This window comes from Lepidochelys kempii, chromosome 4 (assembly GCF_965140265.1).
Source record: "Lepidochelys kempii isolate rLepKem1 chromosome 4, rLepKem1.hap2, whole genome shotgun sequence".
Classification (NCBI taxonomy): Eukaryota; Metazoa; Chordata; order Testudines; family Cheloniidae; genus Lepidochelys; species Lepidochelys kempii.
Genome location: NC_133259.1, coordinates 27,824,975 through 27,851,836, shown reverse-complemented (window position 1 = coordinate 27,851,836; position 26,862 = coordinate 27,824,975). Strand labels below are relative to the sequence as shown.

The following is a 26,862-nucleotide window of genomic DNA, read 5'->3' as shown; positions in this document are numbered from 1 at the left end:
GGAGCTACAGTGCAATGACTCACCTGCATGAGGCCACACCAGTGGAATTGCTCAACCTTACCTGGAGACTCAGCAGTGCCCCCAGACATGCCTGGACTTGTGCTCCCCCAGCACATAGGACTGAGGGTATAAAACAGACACAGTGGCCACATGCTTGGCCTTTCTCCTTCACCCATCTACGCTGCAAGCAACAAGGACACTCTGAAGACTCCAACTGAGGGTAAATCTACACTACGAAATTAGGTCGAATTTATAGAAGTCGGTTTTTTAGAAATCGGTTTTATATATTCGAGTGTGTGTGTCCCCACAGAAAATGCTCTAAGTGCATTAAGTGCATTAACTCGGCGGAGCGCTTCCACAGTACCGAGGCAAGCGTCGACTTCCGGAGCGTTGCACTGTGGGTAGCTATCCCACAGTTCCCGCAGTCTCCGCTGCCCATTGGAATTCTGGGTTGAGATCCCAATGCCTGATGGGGCTAAAACATTGTCGCGGGTGGTTCTGGGTACATATCGTCAGGCCCCCGTTCCCTCCCTCCCCCCATGAAAGCAAGGGCAGACAATCATTTCGCGCCTTTTTTCCTGAGTTACCTGTGCAGACGCCATACCACGGCAAGCATGGAGCCCGCTCAGGTAACCGTCACCCTATGTCTCCTGGGTGCTGGCAGACGCGGTACAGAATTGCTACACAGTAGCAGCAACCCCTTGCCTTGTGGCAGCAGACGGTACAGTACGACTAGTAGCTGTCATCGTCATGCCTGAGGTGCTCCTGGTCGCCTCTGTGAGGTCAATCAGGAGCGCCTGGGCAGACATGGGCGCAGGGACTAAATTTGGAGTGACTTGAGCAGGTCATTCTCTTTAGTCCTGCAGTCAGTCCTATTGAACCATCTTATGGTGAGCGGGCAGGCGATACGGACTGCTAGCAGTCGTACTGTACCATCTTCTGCCAGGCAGACAAGAGATGAGGATTGCTAGCAGTCGTATTGTACCATCTTATGCCAGGCAGGCAAGAGATGAAGATGGCTAGCAGTCGTACTGTACCATCTTCTGCCGAGCAGCCATGAGATGTGGATGGCATGCAGTCCTTCTGCACCGTCTGCTGCCAGCCAAATATCTAAAAGATAGATGGAGTGGGTCAGAACAAGAAATAGACCAGATTTGTTTTGTAATCATTTGCCTCCTCCCCTGTCTAGATCACACTGCAGTCACTCACAGAGAAGGTGCAGCGAGGTAAATCTAGCCATGTATCAATCAGAGGCCAGGCTAACCTCCTTGTTCCAATAACAACGATAACTTAGGTGCACCATTTCTTATTGGAACCCTCCGTGCAGTCCTGCCTGAAATACTCCTTGATGTACAGGCACACCCTTTGTTGATTTTAGCTCCCTGAAGCCAACCCTGTAAGCCGTGTCGTCAGTCGCCCCTCCCTCCATCAGAGCAACGGCAGACAATCGTTCCGCGCCTTTTTTCTGTGCGGACGCCATACCAAGGCAAGCATGGAGGCCGCTGAGCTCATTTTGGCAATTAGGAGCACATTAACCACCACACGCATTATCCAGCAGTATATGCAGCACCAGAACATGGCAACGCGATACCGGGCGAGGAGGCGACGTCAGCGCGGTCCCGTGAGTGATGAGGACATGGACACAGATTTCTCTGAAAGCATGGGCCCTGACAATGCATGCATCATGGTGCTAATGGGGCAGGTTCATGCTGTGGAACACCGATTCTGGGCTCGGGAAACAAGCACAGACTGGTGGGACCGCATAGTGTTGCAGGTCTGGGACGATTCCCAGTGGCTGCGAAACTTTCGCATGCGTAGGGGCACTTTCATGGAACTTTGTGACTTGCTTTCCCCTGCCCTGAAGCGCATGAATACCAAGATGAGAGCAGCCCTCACAGTTGAGAAGCGAGTGGCGATAGCCCTGTGGAAGCTTGCAACACCAGACAGCTACCGGTCAGTTGGGAATCAATTTGGAGTGGGCAAATCTACTGTGGGGGCTGCTGTGATGCAAGTAGCTCACGCAATCAAAGATCTGCTGATATCAAGGGTAGTGACCCTGGGAAATGTGCAGGTCATAGTGGATGGCTTTGCTGCAATGGGATTCCCTAACTGTGGTGGGGCTATAGACGGAACCCATATCCCTATCTTGGCACCGGAGCACCAAGCCGCTGAGTACATAAACCGCAAGGGGTACTTTTCGATAGTGCTGCAAGCTCTGGTGGATCACAAGGGACGTTTCACCAACATCAACGTGGGATGGCCGGGAAAGATGCATGACACTCGCATCTTCAGGAACTCTGGTCTGTTTCAAAAGCTGCAGGAAGGGACTTTATTCCCAGACCAGAAAATAACTGTTGGGGATGTTGAAATGCCTATATGTATCCTTGGGGACCCAGCCTACCCCTTAATGCCATGGCTCATGAAGCCGTACACAGGCAGCCTGGACAGTAGTCAGGAGCTGTTCAACTACAGGCTGAGCAAGTGCAGAATGGTGGTAGAATGTGCATTTGGACGTTTAAAGGCGCGCTGGCGCAGTTTACTGACTCGCTTACACCTCAGCGAAACCAATATTCCCACTGTTATTACTGCTTGCTGTGTGCTCCACAATATCTGTGAGAGTAAGGGGGAGACGTTTATGGCGGGGTGGGAGGTTGAGGCAAATCGCCTAGCTGCTGGTTACGCGCAGCCAGACACCAGGGCGGTTAGAAGAGCACAGGAGGGCGCGGTATGCATCAGAGAAGCTTTGAAAACCAGTTTCATGACTGGCCAGGCTACGGTGTGAAAGTTCTGTTTGTTTCTCCTTGATGAAACCCCCCGCCCCTTGGTTCACTCTACTTCCCTGTAAGCTAACCACCCTCCCCTCCTCCCTTTAATCATTGCTTGCAGAGGCAATAAAGTCATTGCTGCTTCACAGTCATGCATTCGTTATTCATTCATCACACAAATAGGGAGATGACTACCAAGGTATCCCAGGAGGGGTGGTGGAGGAGGGAAGGAAAATGCCACACAGCACCTTAAGCACAGCACTTTAAAAGTTTACAACTTTAAAATTTATTGAATGACAGCCTTCTTTTTTTTGGGCAATCCTCTGTGGTGGAGTGGCTGGTTGGCCGGAGGCCCCCCCACCGCGTTCTTGGGCGTCTGGGTGTGGAGGATATGGAACTTGGGGAGGAGGGCGGTTGGTTACACAGGGGCTGTAGTGGCAGTCTGTGCTCCAGCTGCCTTTGCTGCAGCTCAACCATACACTGGAGCATACTGGTTTGGTCCTGCAGCAGCCTCAGCATTGAATCCTGCCTCCTCTCATCACGCTGCCACCACATTTGAGCTTCAGCCCTGTCTTCAGCCTGCCACTTACTCTCTTCAGCTCGCCACTTACTCTCTTCAGCCTGCCACCTCTCCTGCTGGTCATTTTGTGCTTTCCTGCACTCTGACATTATTTGCCTCCATGTATTCGTCTGTGCTCTGTCAGTGTGGGCGGACAGCATGAGCTCAGAGAACATTTCATCTCAAGTGTGTTTTTTTTTCTTTCTAAGCTTCACTAGCCTCTGGGAAAGAGAAGATCCTGTGATCATTGAAACACATGCAGCTGGTGGAGAAAAAAAAAGGGACAGCGGTATTTAAAAAGACACATTTTATAAAACAGTGGCTACACTCTTTCAGGGTAAACCTTGCTGTTAACATTACATACATAGCACATGTGCTTTCGTTACAAGGTCGCATTTTGCCTCCTCCCACCGCGTGACTACCCCCTCAACCTTCCCCCCTCCCTGTGGCTAACAGCGGGGAACATTTCTGTTTAGCTACAGGCAAACAGCCCAGCAGGAATGGGCTCCTCTGAGTGTCCCCTGAAGAAAAGCACTCTATTTCAACCAGGTGACCATGAATTATATCTCACTCTCCTGAGGATAACACAGAGAGATAAAGAACGGATTTTGGTTGAATGCCAGCAAACATACACTGCAATGCTTTGTTCTACAGTGATTCCCGAGTACGTGTTACTGGCCTGGAGTGGTAAAGTGTCCTACCATGAAGGACTCAATAAGGCTGCCCTCCCCAGAAACCTTTTGCAAAGGCTTTAGGACTACATCTAGGAGAACCGCAAATGCCAGGGCAAAGTAATCCTTTCACATGCTTGCTTTTAAACCATGTATAGCATTTTAAAAGGTACACTCACCAGAGGTCCCTTCTCCGCCTGCTGGGTCCAGGAGGCAGCCTTGGGTGGGTTCGGGGGGTACTGGCTCCAGGTCTAGGGTGAGAAACAGTTCCTGGCTGTCGGGAAAACCGGTTTCTCCGCTTGCTTGCTGTGAGCTATCTACAACCTCCTCCTCATCATCATCTTCTTCGTCCCCAAAACCTACTTCCGTATTGCCTCCATCTCCATTGAAGGAGTCAAACAACACGGCTGGGGTAGTGGTGGCTGAACCCCCTAAAATGGCATGCAGCTCATCATCGAAGCGGCATGTTTGGGGCTCTGACCCAGAGCGGCTGTTCGCCTCTCTGGTTTTCTGGTAGGCTTGCCTCAGCTCCTTCAGTTTCACGCGGCACTGCTTCGGGTCCCTGTTATGGCCTCTGTCCTTCATGCCCTGGGAGATTTTGACAAAGGTTTTGGCATTTCGAAAACTGGAACGGAGTTCTGATAGCACGGATTCCTCTCCCCAAACAGCGATCAGATCCCGTACCTCCCGTTCGGTCCATGCTGGAGCTCTTTTGCGATTCTGGGACTCCATCATGGTCACCTGTGCTGATGAGCTCTGCATGGTCACCTGCAGCTTGCCACGCTGGCCAAACAGGAAATGAGATTCAAAAGTTCGCGGTTCTTTTCCTGTCTACCTGGCCAGTGCATCTGAGTTGAGAGTGCTGTCCAGAGCGGTCAGAATGGAGCACTCTGGGATAGCTCCCGGAGGCCAATACCATCGAATTCTGTCCACAGTACCCCAAATTCGAGCCGGCAACGTCGATTTAAGCGCTAATCCACTTGTCAGGGGTGGAGTAAGGAAATCGATTTTAAGAGCCCTTTAAGTCGAAATAAAGGGCTTCATTGTGTGGACGGGTGCAGGTTTAAATCGATTTAACACTGCTAAATTCGACCTAAAGTCCTAGTGTAGACCAGGGCTGAGGGGACTGGCCCAGATTTCGAGGGGGAAATCCGTGTACTATGAGCTGCAATATCCAGTGGAGTGAGAAAAACTGCTTAGTCTTGTTGTTGCCCAGTCAAATAGGGTTGAGAGTTTAGACTGCGTGCTTATATTTTATTTTATTTTGGTAACTAACTCTGACTTTTTGCCTATCACTTAAAATCTCTTTTTGTAGTCAATAGATCTGTTTTACTGTTTATCTTTACCAGTGAGATCGTATGAAGTGTATGACAAATCTGCTCAGGTTTTGCAAAGGCTGGAGTATATCCACTTTCCATTGATGAAGTGGTGAACCAATTAATAAATTTACACTGCTCACACTGAGCAGTGCAAGATGGTATATTCCTGAGGTACAAGGCTGGGAGTTGGGGGGATTTGGCTGGTGCCTTTCTCTGTGTGATTCATGAGTGGCTCTGGGAGCATTCATACAATCTACGTGGGTGTGAGGCTCCACATGCTGTTGTGCTGAATGATCACAGCACCTGGAAGGGTTTGCTGCTGGTCACTAGCAAAGCATTGTGAAAGACAACCCAGGCTGGAGAGAATTAAGGGGGCACAGTGGTCCTACAGTCCCAGGCTGCACCCTGAAGATCCTGTGACAGAATACAAAACCCCAAATTCCACCCTGAGTGTGTGACTATGTCCTCTGCTGAGTGGGGATGAAAAGGATTGCAGTTTGGGGGAGGGTGGGGTTTAAGCCTTTTATTATGGCAAAATTACAATAAATTTTTCAAATACTACATCATACAGTACTTATTATGTATGAAGGATCAGGTTAATATTCAAAGTGTTAAGTTGTTTACTGAGAGGTGGGCTGTATCTCTTTTTTACCATATTGATGTTTTTTAAAGAGAGAAAACACACAATGGCATATTTATGTAAGGAAAGGGGGTGAGTGAGATGTATATTATACATTTGCTGGAGAAAGAGATTTAAGACATGTATCATATAAACTTTAATTTAACACATTTTTCTTTCCTGATCTTTTGTTTATGGGGAGACTCATAGGACTGGTACTTCATTACAGCTGTTTGGTGAAATGTTGGTTGTTTAAATAAGAAGGCAAGTGCTATTAAATTACATACAGCTGTCTTTCATTTAGAGGTGGGAGAAAAAGTGGGTTTGTTTTGCATTATTTGTTTCTCTTATTTTTTTGATTTGTGCCATTTGATTTGTTGCTTTCTAAGATATTCTTCTCAGTCTCAATTTAACTTTTGTTAATAATGAATGTAAGAGCTGTGTTTGTTAATTACCGTGATAAACTCCGGACAGAAGGCTGCAAGGGGGAGGTGGAGTAGAAGGCAGTCCCAGAAGGTTAAAAGGCCCTCCTCCCTATCAACTGAGGAGGGGTGACTACAGGTCAGTGAGGATCATCTGAGAGGGAGTTACATGAGGTCAATTAGGATCAGCTGATTCCAACTAAGGGCAGTCTGAGACCTGTTTAAACCCTCCCGGGGGGGAGGAAGGAAGGAAAGGAAGGAAGGAAGCAAGCGAACTAAACTAAACTAAACTAAACTAAACGTAGGTGAGTAGCAGCAAGGAAACAAGCCTCTCCAGGAGGGGAGTGTCATAAATATAAAGGGAAGGGTAAACCCCTTTGAAATCCCTCCTGGCCAGGGGAAAGCTCCTCTCACCTGTAAAGGGTTAAGAAGCTAAAGGTAACCTCGCTGGCACCTGACCAAAATGACCAATGAGGAGACAAGATACTTTCAAAAGCTGGGAGGAGGGAGAGAAACAAAGGGTCTGTGTCTGTCTGTAGTCGTCTTGGCCAGGGACAGAACAGGAATGGAGTCTTAGAACTTTTAGTAAGTAATCTAGCTAGGTATGTGTTAGATTATGATTTCTTTAAATGGCTGAGAAAAGAATTGTGCTGAATAGAATAACTATTTCGGTCTGTGTATCTTTTTTGTAACTTAAGGTTTTGCCTAGAGGGGTTCTCTATGTTTTTGAATCTAATTACCCTGTAAGATATCTACCATCCTGATTTTACAGGGGGGATTTCTTTATTTCTATTTACTTCTATTTTTTATTAAAAGTCTTCTTGTAAAACACTGAATGCTTTTTCATTGTTCTCAGATCCAAGGGTTTGGGTCTGTGGTCACCTATGCAAATTGGTGAGGCTTTTTATCCAACATTTCCCAGGAAAGGGGGGGTGCAAGTGTTGGGAGGATTGTTCATTGTGCTTAAGATCCAAGGGTCTGGGTCTGTAGTCACCTAGGCAAATTGGTGAGGCTTTTTACCAAACCTTGTCCAGGAAGTGGGGTGCAAGGTTTTGGGAAGTATTTTGGGGGGAAGGACGCGTCCAAACAGCTCTTCCCCAGTAACCAGTATTAGTTTGGTGGTGGTAGCGGCCAGTCCAAGGTGTAATATTTTGTACCTTGGGGAAGTTTTGACCTAAGCTGGTAAAGATAAGCTTAGGAGGTTTTTCATGCAGGTCCCCACATCTGTACCCTAGAGTTCAGAGTGGGGGAGGAACCGTGACAGGGAGGCTGCATTTTCTCCCGTAAGGGCGAAAAACAAGCCCAAAACACTGATTGAGAGAGGGACAGACTGCCGCTATGCAGCCAAGAGGGACTGTTTTACTCCAAGCCTGTCTCTCCAAGGCAAAAAAACAGCTGAGGCTGGTGAGACCCAAAGGTGGCTTGCTACATTAGATTTATCATAAAGCAGGCAGGAATCACTGTTAAAGTGGTATATGTGCTCAAATGTAAGGCTAAACACTACTCAGTTACTTATCCAGAGTAACTTCATTAAAGTCAGTGAAATTACTATGGAATTACAATGCAAACTGAGCAAAATTTTGCCCCTACTTTGAATATTTGCAAAGAGCCCACAGGAAGGTGATCAGGCGAGAGATCTTCCCCAGCCATAGTGAGATTCAACAACCCATTGTGACACTAAGTATCCCTGTATTCACACCCTCCACACTATTGTAATAATCTTTGTACAAAATGTGCCTTGTAAGGTATCATCTGAACACTAACAACTCACTGATCATTAATATTCTTGCTTGATGTATGTACATGATGTATATTAAGAGTTATGAATATATGCTGGAATTATGACTAAAGTATGTGAAAACCAGGTACAGCGAGGGACTTGTTAAAACAGGTCTATCCTAAAGAAAGGACTGTGTTTACTTCAATTTACAGATAAGCAGTAAACAGCACCATCAAGACAACTGGGGGAGGATATGGCAGAAAACAGAATAATTTTCATTTCAGCAAACAAATGGGGGAAGAGAGAGCATGGAGCTTCCTTCATCAGACTCAGTGTTGCCTTTCTCACAGCTTGAATAAACTTTACTTTAAGGGGCTTCAAAGGTTTATTGGTCTATACAAGGGATCTGAACCTTAAGTGATAAGCAATTGGATTAACTAATTTATACAATATTACTGTATTATAGAGTGAAGTCTTTTCTGAAAGCTAATGACATGCTGTTAATTAACAGCATTTTGAAATGTTTGTATTAACACTATATGAGGAAATATGGATACTTAGTGATATTCTGTTTTACAGTCTGTGACCAAACAGGAAGAAACAAATGCTCTCCCAGACAGGAGAGAAGGCAGCTATTTACCGGTCTCCTGTGCAAATTAAGCACGGTGGAATCAAAACAACAGAAGCCCCAATTTACATGCAAGTGGATAGGAAGCCAATAGGAAGGGAAAAAACAGCATGAGGTCATCCTGCCTATTAAAGCAAGGTAATTGAAATTTGGAAGATATAAGCAAGGACAGGAGACATCTTTGGCATCCATCACTAAACAGACACAAGAGGCCAGAACTCTTGCAAGGTGAGAAAGATGGGTCCTTCAACCAAAGATTGATATATTCCCAGTAGAAATATTCCTCTTTAAAATATAAATGCAATTCTCTAAGGAAGCTTACTTGAAAACTACATTACACCCAGACTTCCACCTCCACCTTCACTCCTCAAAGTAAAATAATTATTACAGGGTACAGGAAAAGAAGTCCAGATATAATTCAATAGAACTCAATAGTGAATACAGTATAGCAGGTATTTCACTTTTCAGTCTCCGTGAACTTAATATAGATGAGAAACCTACTTACGCAAAGAATGTACCTTGCTAGATTAAGCTTTATACATTTTGATGCATGTTTATACTTTGCCTGTAGACCTTTCAAATTATTTCTTTTACTTAACCTATGTCCAATTGCTAATAAATTTGTTTCATTTTTTTCCATTATAAACCAACTCAGTTCTGTGTTTGAATGGAAGGGTATATTTAAGCTGCCATGTGCTTTTGTCTCTCTACATGAACAAACCTTATTTCTCTGAACTGTCCAGTGGAGGGAAAGACATTACAGAACACAGGGTTGGGGGAAAATTCAGAACTGGGAGTGTGCACTACCCTGCAAGTAGTAACCAAGGCTGCTGCAAGCCAGAGGGTGGCCGTGGGTCTGTAGATAGGCTGCTGGGGTCCAGGCTGCTGAACCACGTCTGCCTAGCACACAGACACTCAGAGTGTGACTTGCATGCTTGTGAACTTGTTGTAAACATCCCAGGTTGGCAGCTACAGCAGCAAAACATTGTGAGACACCTAGGGTTGCAGGGCAAGTAGTGACGCAACTCCTCATTGCACCCTGAACTGCTGTCACAACCACCCATCATTCACAAAAGGAGAGACCACCAGTCTATTCCTTGTAAGGCACGAAGTGTTGCCATTTATGTCAGTGGAGCCAGTATTTCACGTATAACACTCAACAGATAGGATTTATTTGTTTCTTTCCCCTAGGTTGGTTTTGACTCAGTTTCTTGGAGATGAAAGGTTCTGCAACTGTTCACCAACTCCCTAGTTACAGACCAAGCAAAAGTTAAAAGCCTACAAAGCCAAAAACCTACTGGATGCCCCAAACATTAATCTTTGTATATCACAATATTATTTTTCCCTGTAGAAATATTTTTCTTTAAAATATAGATGCAATTTTCTAAGGAAGCTTACTTGAAAACTACATTACACCCAGACTTCCATCTCCACCCTCACTCCCCAAAGTAAAATAATTATTACAGGGTACAGAAAAAGATGAAGTCCAGATATAATTCAATAGAACTCAGTGGTGAATACAGAATAGCAGGTATTTCACTTTTCAGCAAGAATTTTTCGCTTCATTGTTTTTATCTCTCACTATTTTTCTTCTGTGTATAATGCAAGTTGAGAAGAATTTTGTTCCTCTGAAAGTTAATGTAATAGAAACTATCACCACCTGACAAAATTATGCTATGCTTTAACTGTTCGTACTTGGTAGCAGAATCAAAGGTAGAAATAAAATGTATTATTAATTCTGCAATGAGAAACAATAGGAAAGTTTATGTCGTCATCCATAGCAGGAAAAGACTTTTCTGTCAGGCCAAACTATTCTGTCAGGCCAAACTAATCAGTAGGTTACTGATGTGTGGTCACCCATAAAAGCATAACACAACACTACCATAAAATGTGCCCTCTAAAACATGGTTTGAAAAGAAAAATGTTAATCTAGTATGCTTCAGGAGAGATTTAAAAAAAAAATTTTTTTGGGTGGTGCTGGTAAAGAGGAAAATCAGGAACTTTTGCAGGGGGGAGGGTGGAATTTAATTCCAAGGTAAGGATTAGAATTATGGATATAGGATTATGAAGAAAAGTAGAGTAAAAGAGAGTAGGAAATAATTGGAAAACTGAGGAGAAAATTACTTTAGAGAAGTGTGTGGTGTACCAAGCAAATTTATCTGGGCAGGGAAAGATCTAAAAGGTTTGGTGGTTTTTAACTGCTTTTAAGCCTGTACATTAGATAATTAGTTTCTCTATTAATCTGATTTATAACAAGCTTCTGCTTTCTTCTTCATTTCAAATTAAGCAAGAAACACTCAGGGTCACTGATCCTTCAGGTTAACATCAAAATAGAATCACAAAAACAGGGCCTTTGCACAGATTACATTATATTCTCTACAGTATACATTTTCCTGACTGTATAAAGAATTTAATAAGATATGTTTAGCTCTTCTCTGTGATGAAAGGAGATCTTTGGCAACCTACAGGCACACACAGTTTTCTTTGGCTCTTTCTACACAGCAATTTGAAATGGTGTTTCCAATTTTCTAGAGAGCTGCCTTTGAATATGGTATTTGCCAACAAAAAGGGCACAACAGAGCTTCCTTGGATAGCATAGGCAGGATCTAACCATGTTAAACTGGCTTGGGACAATTCCATTTTCTCAGCTTGTTTTAATAAAACTAAGGTTTTATCTCAGTGTGACAGGGTGGATTGGCCCTGCACTGGTATGGAGGGGGTTAATCCTTCCCTTCTACCAGAGGAAGCCCCACCCCTGAGGCTCTGCTGGGCATGCTCCACCTGGAAGTCAGCTATAAAAGCCTGCAGAGCTGGCCAGTCAGGGTGGATTGCTGAGGAGGAAAGATGCTCTGCAGGAGTGTCAGCCCAGGAGCCATTATAGCCCTTACCTACAAGAGCTGAAGAGCCAGAAACCTGGACCAGAGGCCTGCCACTACTGGAACCCCAGGGAGTGTCTGGTGCTGAGAAGCCTAGAGCTGAAGAGCCAGAAACCTGGACCAGAGGTCTGCTGCTATCAGAACCCTAGGAAGTGTCTGGTGCTGAGGAGTTTGGAGACCGCAATACCATATGGACCACTACTACAGGAAAGCTGGTTGGAAGTGACCCAGGGAGGGTAAGGGAATGGTACCTCCCACCCTTATGAGGTCAGTGTGTTTTGGTAGGATTCCCTGCTGACCCTGTGGTGGACTGCTCTGCTGCTAGTAGGGCCCTGGGTTGGGGCCCAGTGGGGTTGGGTGGGCCTACTGGGGGCTGCCACCCCCTTGTGATGACCCCCAGGCACCAGCCACTAGGCCACCTGTTTTGCCTCCAAAGGTGGCTGTACTGACTCTGGCCACCAGGCCATACTATCCCACTAGAGGAGGAGAATTAGGTGGACTCTTGCCATTGGGCCACACTGCTCTAGGGGCACATTGAATGGACTCTGGCTGCTAGGCTGTGCTATCCCACTCAGGAAGAGGCAGTAGGTGGACTCTGGCCATTGGGTCCCACTGTGCTGACTACTGGAGTGGGGGGGTTAGAAAATGGACATAGGCATAGAAGTGGGGTTACCTCCTGCCCCCCGTCTTAAGGGGCTGATGAGGTACAAAGCCTGCCACACCCAGTTTCAGAAGAATCTTGATCAGCATATTGTACTGGGTACACTACCATTTGCTGTAATTTGCCCAACTTCTTTTAGTCTGGAATGGGGAAAGGAGATCAGCTACCAACCCTCTAGCTGTCCAAATCTCCCCAACTCAAGGAGTCCCTAGTTTTTCACTTTGAAAACTTTGTCATCTAAATGACAAGTCTCTGCCTTATGAGAGATGCTCAGTTTCTCTCTCTCATGTATGGCATCTACAGAGCAACATTCTATAGATACAGCTGTAGGTCCATAAGCCATTTTAAGGCATCCTCTCTGTTCAGTGACCGGTGTGAAGCAAGTTGGTGCTCTGTGTCTAGTGGACAGCTGTCCATGACCCAAAAACCTCTAAAACAAGCAGTCTTGTTGGCTGTCTCAGCAGAGGCACCAAAGACAGAGTGGACATTGTTGCTGAGTGTCTAAATTGTCAGTGTCTGAAGTGTCTAAAGTGACAGCTCTAAATGAAATGAGGAAGATTGGATGAATGTCACCTAGGCTAAACTCTTTGGTTGATAGCTGATGGTTGATTCTCCATAGTTGTCAATACAGTACTTTTCACCAATGCTAAAAATAAAAAACCCACATTTTCCCTGGAACAGAAGGATGGGGCCAGGGAAGTGCTAGGCTTTTAATAGTCAAATATGCACCTATGTTGTTTATACCTGGATTTCCACTGGCAGAGAAGCTATGCAGAATGCCATCATAGGTGAAGATGTGGCATACTCTCCCACTATCCCCAATTCCACTGAAACCCCTTCCTCCTAGTCTGCAGGGTCCTGACTCAGCAGTAACAGAGAGCTGCTTGGGATTGACGAGTGTGTAACAGGGAGTGGGTGCTTTCTGCTGCTTTATCCCTTCTTGAAATTACCTGGATAAAGCTTAGCAGAAAAATGCTGTCCATCCTGCCTACCAAGGAGCAATTAGGGCAGTCGGGAACCATGCTATAAAGAGACAAGAGTGTGATGGAGAGATGTGCACAGGTACTGGTCTCCATGCGAAAGTTGCAGCTTACCATAGATACTGAATTTCTCCTCAGAACTCAGTATAAAATCCCCCTCAGTTCTGTGTGTGCACGCAGGGTGAGAGGAGAGGGTTGACACACCAGGACCACCTAGTTAGAGCAATTAGGATAAAACTTGACAAGCTGAAACTCTGGCGTCTCCTGGCCCATACACAGACTGACTCTCCACGAAGAGTAACATATGGCCATTAATCTGTACATGTGCCTTGCTGTGACAATATAATATACTATGGAATTCAAGAAAAGTTCCACCAGAAACCAGAGCAATCCCTGCAATTTCTTGGTGAAAACCAAATGAGACTATTAAATTTAATGTTAATCAGTCTCCCTGAGATGACACTTTCCTCCCACATCAGGAATAAATTTACCAGTCAAAGTACCTGGCACACAACCAGTAACATAGATGCATAGTGAGAGATCTCTGACCTGCTAGACCTCAGCAAGGCAAATTCTCTGAAGCAAGGCAAATTCTCTGAAGCAAGCCAAAATGGATTTGTGTGGGAGGGACAGCAGAAAACACTTTAGAGCTACTCTTGGATAATGGAAAATGTTTTCCTATGTTGCTTCTCAGAGATTTGCCACTAATGGAAATGAAGATTTTTACAACTGTTTGCTTCTAAGCTTTACAGTGAGATGAAGTACCTAAAATGCAGTGAAGCAGTGGCACACCTGTTTCAGTTAAAGCAATTATCTTAGAGGAAGGACATTCCTGCCACCACCACATGAACTGGCTCAGTGATTGTATTTGTATTCTCAAATTGCTGTTAAACTATTGTGTCATGTGCACATAGGCTGCATTTCTTTGCCTTCAATTGTTAATTGCAATGATTTGTGTAAGTAAATGCCTTCTCTTACTGTACATAACTAGCCTTCACCTCTTGCCTATTGCATTCAGTGATATTCAGTAAGGCTTTTGATACTGTCTCACATGACCTTCTCATAAGCAAATTAAGGAAATGCAACCTAGATCGGAGGTGGGCAAATTATGGCCCCCAGGCCACATCTGGCCCGTGGGACCGTCCTGCCCGGCCCCTGAGCTCCTGGCCGGCGAGGCTAGCCCTCTGCCCCTCCCCTGCTGTACCCCCCCCTCCTCCCTCCCAGCCTCAGCTCGCTGCACCACCCGTGCTCTGGCCTACTGCTCCTGCCGGGCAGCGTGGCTGGCTCTGGTGAGGCTGCGAGCTTCCGCTGCTCTGAGCAGCATGGTAAGGGGGTGGGGGTTGGATAAGGGGCAGGGAGTCCTAGGGGGCAGTCAGGGGACAGGGAGCAGGGGTGGCTGGATGGGGTGGAGGTTTGGGGGGGGGTGGTCAGGGGATGGGGAATGGGGGAGTTGGCTAGGCGTAGGAATCCTGGGAGGGCCTGTCGGGGGCAGGGGTGGGGGCAGTCAGAGGACAAGGAGCGGCGGGGTTGGATGAGGGTGGGGTCCCGAGGGGACGGTTGGGACAGGGGTCCTGGGAGGAGGTGGTCAGGGGACAAGGAGCAGGGGTGTTGAATGGGTCGAGGGTTTTGAGGGGGGTGAATAGGGGGCAGGCTGTTTGGGGAGGCACAGCCTTCCCTACCTGGCCCTCCATACAGTTTCGTAACCCAGCTGTGGCCCTCGGGCCAAAAAGTTTGCCCACTCCTGACATAGATGGAGCTACTATAAGGTATGTACATAACTGGTTGGAAAACCATTCCCAGAGAGTAGTTATCAGTTGTTCACAGTCAAGCTGGAAGGGCATGACTGCCTAAGAAAGAGTAATGGAGAAAGGGATCTGGGAATCCTAGTGGATCACAGGCTAAATATGAATCAACAGTGTAACACTGTTGCAAAACAAGCAAACATCATTCTGGGATGTATTAGCAAGAGTGTTAGCAAAACACGAGAAGTAATTGTTCCACTCTACTCCACATTGATAAGGCCTCAGCTACAGTATTGTGTCCAGTTCTGGTTGCCACATTTCAGGAAAGATGTGGACAAACTGAAGAAAGTCGAGAGGAGAGTAACAAAAATTATTAAAGGTCTAGAGAACAAGACCTATGAGGGAACATTGTGTGTGGTTTAAAAAAACCAAACAAAATTGGGTTTGTTTAGTTTGGAGAACATAAACCTTTTCAAGTACATAAAAGGTTGTTACGAAGAGAAGGGTGAAAATGGTTGTTAGCAGCTGAGGATAAGACTAGAAGCAATGGGCTTAAATTGCAACAAGGGAGGTTTAGGTTGGAGATTAGGAAAAGCTTCTTGTCAGGGCAGTTAAGCACTGGGACAAAATTGCCTAGGGAGATTGTGGAATCTCCATCGTTGGAGGTTTCTAAGAGTTGACAAACACCTGTCAGGAATAGTCTAGTTACTATGTAGCTGTGACATACTGTACCTCCTAGGAACACTCCACACCCCCATGTTCATCCTTATAATATGATTGTGTGGTATCTAATGCAAAGTTTGTCATGTCAGGTGTCTTTGGAAGGCTCATGATATACTGAGCTTTGTTCTAGTAATAAGTTGCAACTTCATGTATGTAGTTATACAGCTGAAAATGTGTCTTCATGGCTGAAAGCAAGCCCAGGCAAAAACTCTCCAAGAGCAGAGGAGCAGTTCACACCTTGTCAAGGCACGTATGGGACAAGCCCAGCCTCACAGAACAAAGGACACTGGGCTAGGCAACAACAAAGGATCTGTTGGACCCTCCAGTGAGTCACACACCCCTTCCTTTGGTCAGTTTGGGACCACGATGAGGTGATGCTCACCTGACTCTGAAAAGAAGAGGGGCAAAGCCAAGGGGGAAAAAGAACATGATAAAAGGGAGAAATGTTTGCCAGGCTCTTCCTCTCTCTTCCCACCTCCATCTACAGACATCACCACCAAGTGACTAAAGCGCTGATCAAAGGGAAGAGCCTGGCTCAAGGGCAGCCAGCCAGCCTATGGTGAGAAGCATCTAAAATTGTGAGAGCACTGAAAGTGTTAAAAGCAAAATGTATTCTAAGCTGATCTTATTTCATTTGCCCAAATTTGACTTTGATTAGAAGAAGTCAGAGCATAACAAATCTTTGTAGTTAATAAATCAGTTTGTTTTAACTGAAGCAGTGTGTTCGCTTTGAAGCGTGTCGGACTCCCCTTAGCCTGGTGCATATCAACTTCTTTGTTAAATTGACAAACTCATATAAGCTTGCAGTGTCCAGCAGGCATAACTGGAACCAACAAGACAGAAGTTCCTAGGGTTGTGTCTGGGACCCAAGATATTGGCTTGCACAATCCAAGGAGCAGCTTACATGCCAGAAACTGTGCGTGATCAACCCAGGAGTAGGAGCTCTCACAGTAGAGCAAGGTAAAGTTGGCTCCTAGAGTCAAGGATTGGGGTGACCTAGCAGATCACCAGTCCAGATAACACCAGAGGGGAATGTCACAGTAGCCCTGCCTTGAGTACAGGGGATTGGACTCTGTCTGGCACCTAGAGTGGTAAATAGGTCATAAAGTTCAGATCCTCAAAATCACCACTCAATTGCCACCTAAAATTCCTGGGTGCCTACATTTCAGCTGCTGCCGTCCCCATAGGCACCTAAAAATCTGCCAGTGAGTGTGTATAGCTGCCTAAGTCCTGTCTTCTGCTTAAACCTACGAGGCAGTCTTCAAATTAAGTATTCCCCCCAACTGTCAAGCTCGTGGGGCCTTATCCACTAGATCCTCTCAGAGGCTCGGTAACAGATTGGGTCTGGCATACACACCAAGGCTGCCAGAGGAGTAGGTGGCAGTGCTGCTTAAGAAAGATTAATGCAAACTGAAACAGGTGCAGAGAAGGGCTACAAGGATGATCCAAGGAAGGGAAAACCTACATTATGAGAGAAGACTCAAAGAAAGTTGAGGGGGGATATGATTGCTCTCTATAAATACATCAGAGGGATAAATACCAGCGAGGGAGAGGTGTTATTTAAGTTAAGCACCAATGTGGACACAAGAACAAGTGTCATCAACAAGTTTAGGCTCAAAATTAGGCAAAGTTTTCTAACTTGAGGAGTGAAGTTCTGGAACAGCCTTCCAAGGGCAGAAGTGGGGGCGAAAAACATAACTGGCTTCAACACTGAGTCTGATAAGTTTATGGAGGGGATGGTATAACAGGACTTCCTACAATGGCATGATTGGCGACTACCTATAGCAAAAATCCCAAATGGCAGGGAATGGGACACTAGATGAGGAGGGATCTGAGTTACTACAGATATACTTGGGAAAGAATTCTGCCCCGTGGGTCTTAGAATCATAGAAGATTAGGGGTGGATGAGACCTCAGGAGATCATCTAGTCAAACCTCCAGCTCAAAGCAGGACCAACACCAACTAAATCATCCCAGCCAGGGCTTCCAAACCTCTAAGGATGGAGATTCCACCACCTCCCTATATAACCCATTCCAGTGCTTCACCACCCTCCTAGTGAAATAGTGTTTCCTACTATCCAACCTAGATCTCCCCCACTGCAACTTCAGACCATTGCTCCTTGTTCTGTCACCTGCCACCACTGAGAACAGCCGAGCTCCATCCTCTTTGGAACCCCCCTTCAGGTAGTTGAAGGCTGCTATCAAATCCCCCTTCACTCTTCTGCAGACTAAATAACCCTAGTTCCCTCAGCCTCTCCTTGTAAGTCATGTGCCCCAGCCCCCTGATCATTTTAGTTGCCCACTGCTGGACTCTCTCCAATTTATCCACATCTTTTCTGTAGTGGGGGGCCCAAAACTGGACACAATACTGCAGATGTGGTCTCACCAGTGCCGAATAGAGGGGTATAATCACTTCCTTTGATCTGCTGGCAGTGCTCCTACTAATGGAGCCCAATATGCCGTTAGCCTTCTTGGCAACAAGGGCACACTGTTCATGTCCAGCTTCTCATCCACTGTAATCCCAAGGTCCTTTTCCGCAGAACTGCTGCTTAGCCACTTGGTCCCCAGCCTGTAGTGGTGCATGGGATTCTTCTGTCCGAAGTGCAGGACTCTGCACTTGTCCTTGTTGAACCTCATCAGATTTCTTTTGGCCCAATCCTCCAATTTGTTTAGGTCACTCTGGACCCTATCTCTACCCTTCAGCATATCTACCTCTTTCTCCCCCTACCACCCCAGCTTAGTGTCATCTGCAAACTTGCTGATCCATCCCATCATCTAGATCATTAATAAAGATGTTGAACAAAACCGGTTCCAGGATCGACTCCTGCAGCACTCCGCTTGATACTGGCTGCCAACTAGATATGGAGCTGTTGATCACTACCCGTTGAGCCCGACAATCTAGCCAACTTATAGTCCATTCATACAATCCATACTTTTTTAACTTGCTGGCAAGAATACTGTGGGAGACCTTATCAAAAGCTTTGCTAAAGTCAAGATCTATCACATCCACTGCTTTCCCCATATCCACAGAGCCATATGTCTTGCCCACATGCCCAGGATCATTTGGGAGCAGGAAGGAATTTTTGCCCCAAGTCAGATTGGCAGAGACCTTGGGGGGAGAGGGGTGCCTTCCTCTGCAGCAAGGGCACATGTCATTTGCAGGTTTAAACTAGTGTAAATGGTGAATTCTCTGTAACTTGAAGTATTTAAACCATGATTTGAAGACTTCAGTAACTCAGCCAGAGGTCAGGGGTTTATTACAGGAGTGGGTGGATGGGGTTCTGTGGCCTGCAATGATCACGGTGGTCCCTTCTGACCTTAAAGTCTATGAATCTTATAACCATAAGCCCAGTGGTTGTCCTGGGTTCAAATCCCCCTTCTCCCTAATTTGGAACAGGAATTTGAACTGACATCTCATCTCTCAGTGGAGTACCCTAACCACTGGGCTTTGAGAGAGACCCATCCCAAAACATCCCAATCTCTCCTGTTAATTACTTATACAAAGTGGAATGGTTTAATTAAATATTCATTAGAACAGGTTAATGTCCTAACCACTGGGCTATAGAGTCACTCTCTCTGACCCAACGAATATTTAAAATGGAAGGGCTTCAACAGGAGAGACTGAGACAGACACCTCAAAATATCATCCAGCTCAGTGGGTTAGGACACTCTCCACCACTTCCTCCTCCCCCACGTTTTTTTTCAAAAAAGGGCCTAGGCGACTAATGTCAGGGGAGGGTTCATGGCTGTGAATCCCCAGTGGAGACTGGGGAGGCTTGGATCACATCCCTCTCCTTGATGTTTCCTAGTCGCTAGTTTAGGTAGCCCCCTGTTCAGCTTCCTGGCTTTTGTAGATTCCCGTTTGTAAGTTCCTAACTCTTCCAGTGCATTGTATAGGATGCCTGGGCACCTAAATCAGAGTGCCGAAGTTAGGTGTTGTAGTGCTGAGCTTAAGTTGTAGTGCTTTTCCCTCCTACAATTGAGAACATGCCCAAGGAAAATGGCATATATATATATAAGGGCCCCAATCCAGCAACTGACAGCTTCCAGGCAGCCTGCTTTGATCCCATAGAGCCCCATTAATTTAAATGGCGCTGCATGTGGGATTCCGTGATTGAGGCTTAATCACTGAACAGTTAAGATTTCCTGTGTGCGGGGAATTGTTAGAAACTGAAATAATCCAGAAATCACCACAGCACAACAGTGCCTTGCTTCCTGCAGAGTGAGATCTCTTAAGTAACTCCGGAAACAAATCCTTCACTTTTCAGCAATTACCACTACTTACCGCGATTCTTGCTCAAAGCAATTTCTATTTTCAATTCATTATAAAGTCGAGCCAAGTGTGCTGTATTAAACAATGACAACACTACAACAATTCTTAAGAAAAACAAAGACACCATCACTGACACAGGAAATCTACATGGTACAAGTCCCCTAGAAACAGAACTCATACCAGTCACAGCCTCTAATATAATAATCTTATGTCCTCACTGCCATAAAATCTGTTGCCAAATATGTTTTAATTTTTGTCAGAAGTCAACAGAGTATCCTCAGGGTAGGCAAGAAGGCTCTGGCTACTTTTGTGCATGATCTTCATCTACTTCTGTACATTGGCTTTGAATCCATCCTTATTTGTTGGTTTTGTCTGTCGTCTTCTAGATGTTTTGAATCTCCACTATCAGCATTTAAAAGGACAGTGAAAAGTCATTTATGTTCAGTATGTGATATGTCTTTAATGTAGTGGGGAAGATCCTCTGGATTCAAAATATCCTCCCCACTCCAATCCCTCATTCAAATGTACCACTAGCGCAGAGGGGGGGGGAAATCAAAGCACTAGTCAGTGTCTATGTACAGTACCTTTAATAGTCTATGCTGTTTCTATTGCCAGTAAATGGTGCACAAGTTAGCTAAACCCAATCCTACAGTTTAGCTCTATTGACATCATTAATGACAGTCATGCACAAAGGGGGAAGTAAGTGAGACAGGAGTATAGTGTGTCAGTAAACCAAAGAAAACAAAACACATAGTTTAACAAAATTGCAATGATGAGTCCAGTGGTCAGTTGGAAACCAAGTTAAACAAGCATTTTGTAAAACTTTTGAATAGTTTTATCAGAAAGCAGACTTTCCAACACAAAAGCCCAAATTAATCCCTGCACAGTCACTTAAGACAGTGGACTCAGGATTCCACCCATGTAATAACCTAGATATTTTTATTACTGCCCGCCAGTCAGCAAAAAAAACAAACAAACCAAAAAAACTCCAAACACCAACCAACCAACCCAACCCAACCCACCCCAAAAGAGCTAATCAATCACAGAATCGTAGGACTGGAAGAGACTTTGAGAGATCATCTAGTCCAGTCCCCTGCACTCATGGCAGGACTAAGTATTATCTATACCATCCCTGACAGGTGTTTGCTCTTAAATATCTCCAATGATGGAGATTCCACAATCTCCCATGGTGATTTACTCCAGTGCTTAACAATCCTGACTGTTAGGACATTTTTCCTAATGTTCAATCTAAACCATCCTTGCTGCAATTTAAGCCCATTGTTTCTTGTTCTGTCCTTGGAGGTTAACAAGAAAAATTTTTCTCCCTCCTCCTTGCAACAACCTTTTTATGTACTTGAAAACTGTTATCACGTTCCGTCTCAGTCTTCTCTTCTTCAGACTAAACAAGCCCAATTTTTTCAATCTTTCCTCATAGGTCATGTTTCCTTCAACCTTTAATCATTTTTGTTGCTCTTCTCCATTTTTTCTCCAATTTGTCCACATCTTTCCTGAACCGTGGCACCCGGAACAGGACACAATACTCCAGCTGAAGCCTAATCAGCACGGAGTAGAACAGAAGAATTAGTTCTTGTGGCTTCCTTACAACACTCCTGTTAATACATCCCAAAGTGATGTTGGCTTTTTTGTCCGCAAACTTTATAAGTGTACTCTCTACGCCATTATCTAAATCACTGATAAATATATTGAACAGAACTGGACCCACCACTGATCCCTCTGGGACCCCATTTGATATGCCCTTCCAGCTTGACTGTGAACCACTGATAACTGCTCTCTGGGAATGGTTTTCCAACCACTTACACACCCACCTTAGAGTGGCTCCATCTACATTGTGTTTCCCTAGTTTATTTATGAGAAAATCATGTGAGACAGTATCAAAAGTCTTACTAAAGTCAAGATATACCGCATCTACTGTTTCCCCCCATCCACAAGACTTGTTATCCAGTCAAAGAAAGCTATTAGATTGGTTTGACACAAATTGTTCTTGACAAAGCCATGCTGACTATTACTTAACACTTTACTATCTTCTAGGTGTTTGAAAATTGATTGCTTAATTATTTGCTCCATTATCTTTCCGGATACTGAAGTTAAAGTAACTGATCTGTAATTCCTTGGATTGTCCTTTTTTTCCTTTTTATATATGGGCACCATATTTGTCCTCTTCCAGTCCTCTGGAATCTGTCCAGTATTCTGTGACTTTTTAAAGATAATCGCTAATGGCTCAGATACCTCCTCAGTCAGCTCCTTGAGTAGTAGGATGTATTTCATCAGGCCCTGATAACTTGAAGACATCTATCTTGTCTAAGCAATTTTTAACATGTTCTTTCCCTATTTAATCACATTACACCATCATATATTAAGACAATTCATACATTATATTGCAAAATCAACCAACCTGCCCAAATAACATTCAAGTTTATGAATGATTTAAGATACATTCTTCCAGCAAGCACTTTTTTCTCAGTAGAAGGTTAACATCATGTGATCACTGACTTCTCTTACAAACTGCGAGTTCTCATATTACCGCTTTATACCCTGATCTTACAAAAGGAAACACATGAGCAGACCCCTGTGTAGCACACATTAGCACAGTCTGGCTTTGTCTTCCCCTAGTTGCCAGACAACAAATAGAGGGTTACGAGCAACCTACTGCCTATGAGCGAACACGCCTGGTCCCTTAGCTGAAGCAGTAGAGACTTATGCTTTTCAGTTGTACTGCTGATTTCTATAAAAGGCTTCAGAAGTGATCCTTTCAGTTACAGGGTGATAAGCCTAACTTCAGTACCAGGCAAATTCATTGAAACTATAGTAAATAACAGGATTATCAAACACATAGATAAACATCATATGTTGGGGGAAGAGTCAACACAGCTTTCGTCAAGAGGAATTATGCCTCATCAATCTATTTAAATTATTTGAGTGTGTCAACAAGCATGTGAACAAGGGTGATGCAATGGATATAGTGTATTTGGACTTTCAGAAAGCCTTTGACGAGGTCCCTCACCAAAGGCTCTTAAGCAAACGAAACAATCATGGAATAAAAGGGAAAGTTCTCTTATGGATCAGTAACTGGTTAAAGATAAGAAACAAAGGGTAGGAATATAAATGGTCAATTTTCACAATGGAAAGTGGTAAATAGTGGGGTCCCCCTGGGATCTGTACTGGGACTTACTTATTCATTTAAATGATCTGGAAAACAAGGTAAACAGCAAGGTGGCAAAGGTTGCAGACAATACTAAATTACTCAAGGTAGTAAGTCCAAAACAGTCTGTGAAGAGTTACAATGGGATCTCACAAAATTGGGTTACTGGGAGACAAAATGGAAGATGAAATTCAATGTTGGAGTCATGGATAGTTCTCTAAAAAGATCTGCTCAATGAGCAGCGGCAGTCTAAAAAGCTAATAGAATGTTGGGAACCATTAGGAAAGAGACAGATAATAAAACTGAAAATATCAGAATGCTGCTAAATAAATCCATAGCACCCACAACTTGAATACTGTGGAACTCGAAAAGGTATACAGAAGGGCAACAAAAATTATAGGGGTATAGAATAGCTTCCAAAGGAGGATAGATTAAAAAGACTGAGACTGTTCATCTTAGAAAAGAGACGACTAAATGGGAGATATTATAGAGGTCTATAAAATCATAAATGGTGTGGAGAAAGTGAATAGGGAAGTGTTACTTAGCCCTTCACATAACACAAGAACAAGGGATCACTCAATGAAATTAGCAAGCAGCAGGTATACAACAAACAAAAGGAAATATTTCTTCACACAACACACAGTCAACCTATGGAACTCATTGCCAGGGAATGCTGTGAAGGCCAGAAGTACAACTTGGTTCAAAAAAGAATTAGATACGTTCATGGAGGACAGGTTAATCAATGGCTATTACTAAGGATTAGGTTAGGTCATGGTGATCATGGTAGTCACGGATTCCATGAATTTCAGAGACTTTGGTGACATTTTCCTGCTTCAGCACTGGGATGGCGGGGGCACCCAGACCCATTGGCCCGCAGCTGGGGAAACTGGAGCTCTAAGCTTCTGGGGCACCCAAGCTGTCAGTCACTGTGGGAGGTGCTAGACTCCCCACCCCCTGCAGTGACAATAGGGCTCTCTTCCCCTCCCCGCCTGCAGGGCACTTCAGTCCTCCACTTTGCCCATGAGGCCCCCACCATTATATATATATATATATATATATATATATATATATATATATATATTTTTTTTTAGTAAAAGTCACAGATAGGTCACAGGCTTCAATGAATTTTTGTTTATTGCCTGTGACCTGTCCATGACTTTTACTAAAAATAACTGTGACAAAATCTTAATCTTAGCTGTTAGCCAAGATGATCAGGGATACAATCCCATGCTCTGGGTGCCCCTAAACCTTTGACTGCCAGAAGGTGGGACTGGACAACAGGGGATGTATCACTCAATTGCCCTGTTCTTTTCATTCCTTCTGAAGCAGATGACACCAGCCACTGTTGGAAGACAGGATACTGGACTAGATGGATCATTGTATGGCATTCTTATGTTCTTAATCCAGTAATATCATCATACCTGCACCTGTGAGGATCCATTTGCAGGACGTGACCCTGAAAATCTATATGTGATTGTCAAAAAAATTCTGACTTGTATATTAAAGTAGACTTTTACTCCAGCTAGGTCCTAAACTTCAAGATGTAAGGGAACAGTCTGTGTGGTTGGCTGGCTTTCCAGGAACCTGCCACAGTGACTGGAGATGCAGGGTTTTCAGCTCTCTTCTCTACCACTGTCTCATGGTTGTCCCTCTGGACATGGTCACTAGAACCAGCAAAAATCACTGGACAACACACTGGTGTCCAAATAATCCTCTTAAAATGAAAACACCTTTTTCTCTAACCCAAAGTACTGAGTTGACTAGTTCTCAACTTTCCTTATATAGACAGAAGAACTTTTCTGTTTTTCAGTCTAGATTTTCTAACCTTGTATTTTTCTTTGCGGCTGCATACTACTTGACAAGTTGTAAGTTGTACTGACATCTATGCTCTGGTTTTCTCACATTCTACTTCACATATTTTACTTCCCTCTGCTTTCTCTTTCTGACACTTAGTTCTGTCTTGCTTCTTTCTGCTACATTTTAATTGTTGGCCTTCTGTTAACTTTGCTTTTTGTAAACTCCTCTTTTTCTTTCTCTTCTCCTTTTCCTTTTTGGAGAGTTGGAAACCACATAGGAAAACATTATCCATATGTAAATGACAAAGATTCTAACCGGACTTCGATTTTCTTTGGGAAGTTTTAGCAAATTATATTTTATCTAGGAATAGTTCAGCTCACTACACTTCTGGCTTGCTTTCCATGTTCCATATCAGGTACACAACAATTTCAACTAATACTGTTAAAATCATATTAATTCTCAATTCACGGCATATGCTCTCAAAACAAAGCCTGTATTTTTTAGAGAAAGGAAATAATAAGTTTCAAGAACTCATGGGATTTTTTTAATATACAAAAGCAAAAAAGAAAACATTTTGCACTACAGTCCACAATCATCAATGGCAAAACAGAAAGTATTCTAGGTGCTCCAAGGTACCAAGGAGGCCTGGATAGCTTGTTTAGAAGCATAAATACACCCCACATGCTGCAATAGGATCACACACTAGAAGAACAGTGGTAGTATATGTTTCTTCTTTTTTAGAAAAGCAGTAAAGTGCACTGCAGAATGCACAGTCCCCAGGATATTGTCCCAGTGCCTTTCCCTGGCACACTTTTGCAAACTCTTGGAAAGGGACTTAACTTTAGCACAGGGACTTAATTTTAGCACAGTATAGCCAAAGGAGGTCTTCAAGTGACACTTATGCAATCCCATTGTTTTTAACGAACTTGCACAGTTATAACTGGAACTTAAATAATTCTGTTCATGAGGCATAACAAGGAATAGAATCCATTCAAATTCAGTTGAGTTAGATCAGCAGGGATAACAGAAACAGTAAAATTTATGTTTTCTCCTATCACTAAATTCAACAGATAAGACTCTTAATGTACAGGAGTATAGTAAGAAAGCAACATGTTTACACAGTCATTTTCAGAAAAGAACCCCAATTTAATAATAGACCCCACTTTAAAAGCCTCAGTTTTGCCTAATAAAAATACTCATGTCTGAATTGTTTGTAGACAAGGTAGAATAATAAATTCATAGGCCACTATTTTCACACCTGAGTGCCATGAGTAAGGTTTGTACATCCAACTTTCTGCTCAGATCAAAGTTTCTCTAATCAATGGTTGTCTAAAGACTCTATGTTTCAAACATTATGAATGGTCACAAGTCCATAGTAAGGTTGAGTACAGTTCTACTTTCAGGGGGCATGTGATTTAGAGTATGATTTAGGTAGGGATCATGTGTGAGATTCATGATAAGAATTATATATATGGTTCACCATGATCAAGGGTTTTCTGGCATGTGTGAGGACAAAATGTATTATATATATATACACACACATCTATATACACAATATATCTGAAAAGCTAAAATATAGGAATATGGAATGCCATTTAAATGAATCATATCACCTTCTCAGATGGTGAAAAATAGGCAAAGAGTCTGTCAATGAAATAGAGTTGTTTTAAACTCTCGTAGAAGACTAGGTGACAATAATTTGGCAGGACCTCTACAAGAAAATTAAAAATAAATTGACCTGGATGTTTTGTGTTAGTAGGAAAGGTTTCTGTTTCTAAATTGACAAATGTAAAAGCAACCTCAAAAGCTTCTGCAGAAAATATTTTTTCTCCAATTCAATCATTACAGGCTAGGTTTGATGCATTCAAGTCCAAATTAGATTTGGCCTCTTCTAAAATGGTTAATCTTGAACAGTGAACAGAATCTCTTGGGGGAAGAAAACCTCTGG

The 26,862-nt window shown here is 44.0% G+C and overlaps 2 protein-coding genes across 4 annotated transcripts in view; both read right to left on the bottom strand.

Moving 5' to 3' along the window:
* The window catches only part of BANK1 (B cell scaffold protein with ankyrin repeats 1), a 298,816-nt gene that overhangs the window by 260,424 nt on the left and 11,530 nt on the right, over positions 1–26,862 (bottom strand). The gene's annotated exons all lie outside the window — the stretch shown is intronic.
* Positions 3,507–4,774, bottom strand: LOC140909945 (myb/SANT-like DNA-binding domain-containing protein 7). Its single transcript, XM_073340039.1, has 2 exons — positions 4,175–4,774; positions 3,507–3,586 (listed from the first exon to the last, which is right to left on the bottom strand). The coding sequence occupies exons 1-2, from the start codon at positions 4,755–4,757 to the stop codon at positions 3,507–3,509; spliced, it is 663 nt and encodes a 220-aa protein (XP_073196140.1). The 5' UTR covers positions 4,758–4,774.

Excerpts from the sequence above, each read along its gene's own strand:
- LOC140909945 (XM_073340039.1), bottom strand. The coding sequence starts at position 4,757 with ATGCAGAGCTCATCAGCACAGGTGACCATGATGGAGTCCCAGAATCGC. Across the intron at positions 3,587-4,174 it reads AGGCGGAGAAGGGACCTCTG|CTGCATGTGTTTCAATGATC; the intron begins GTGAGTGTACCT and ends TTTCTCCACCAG.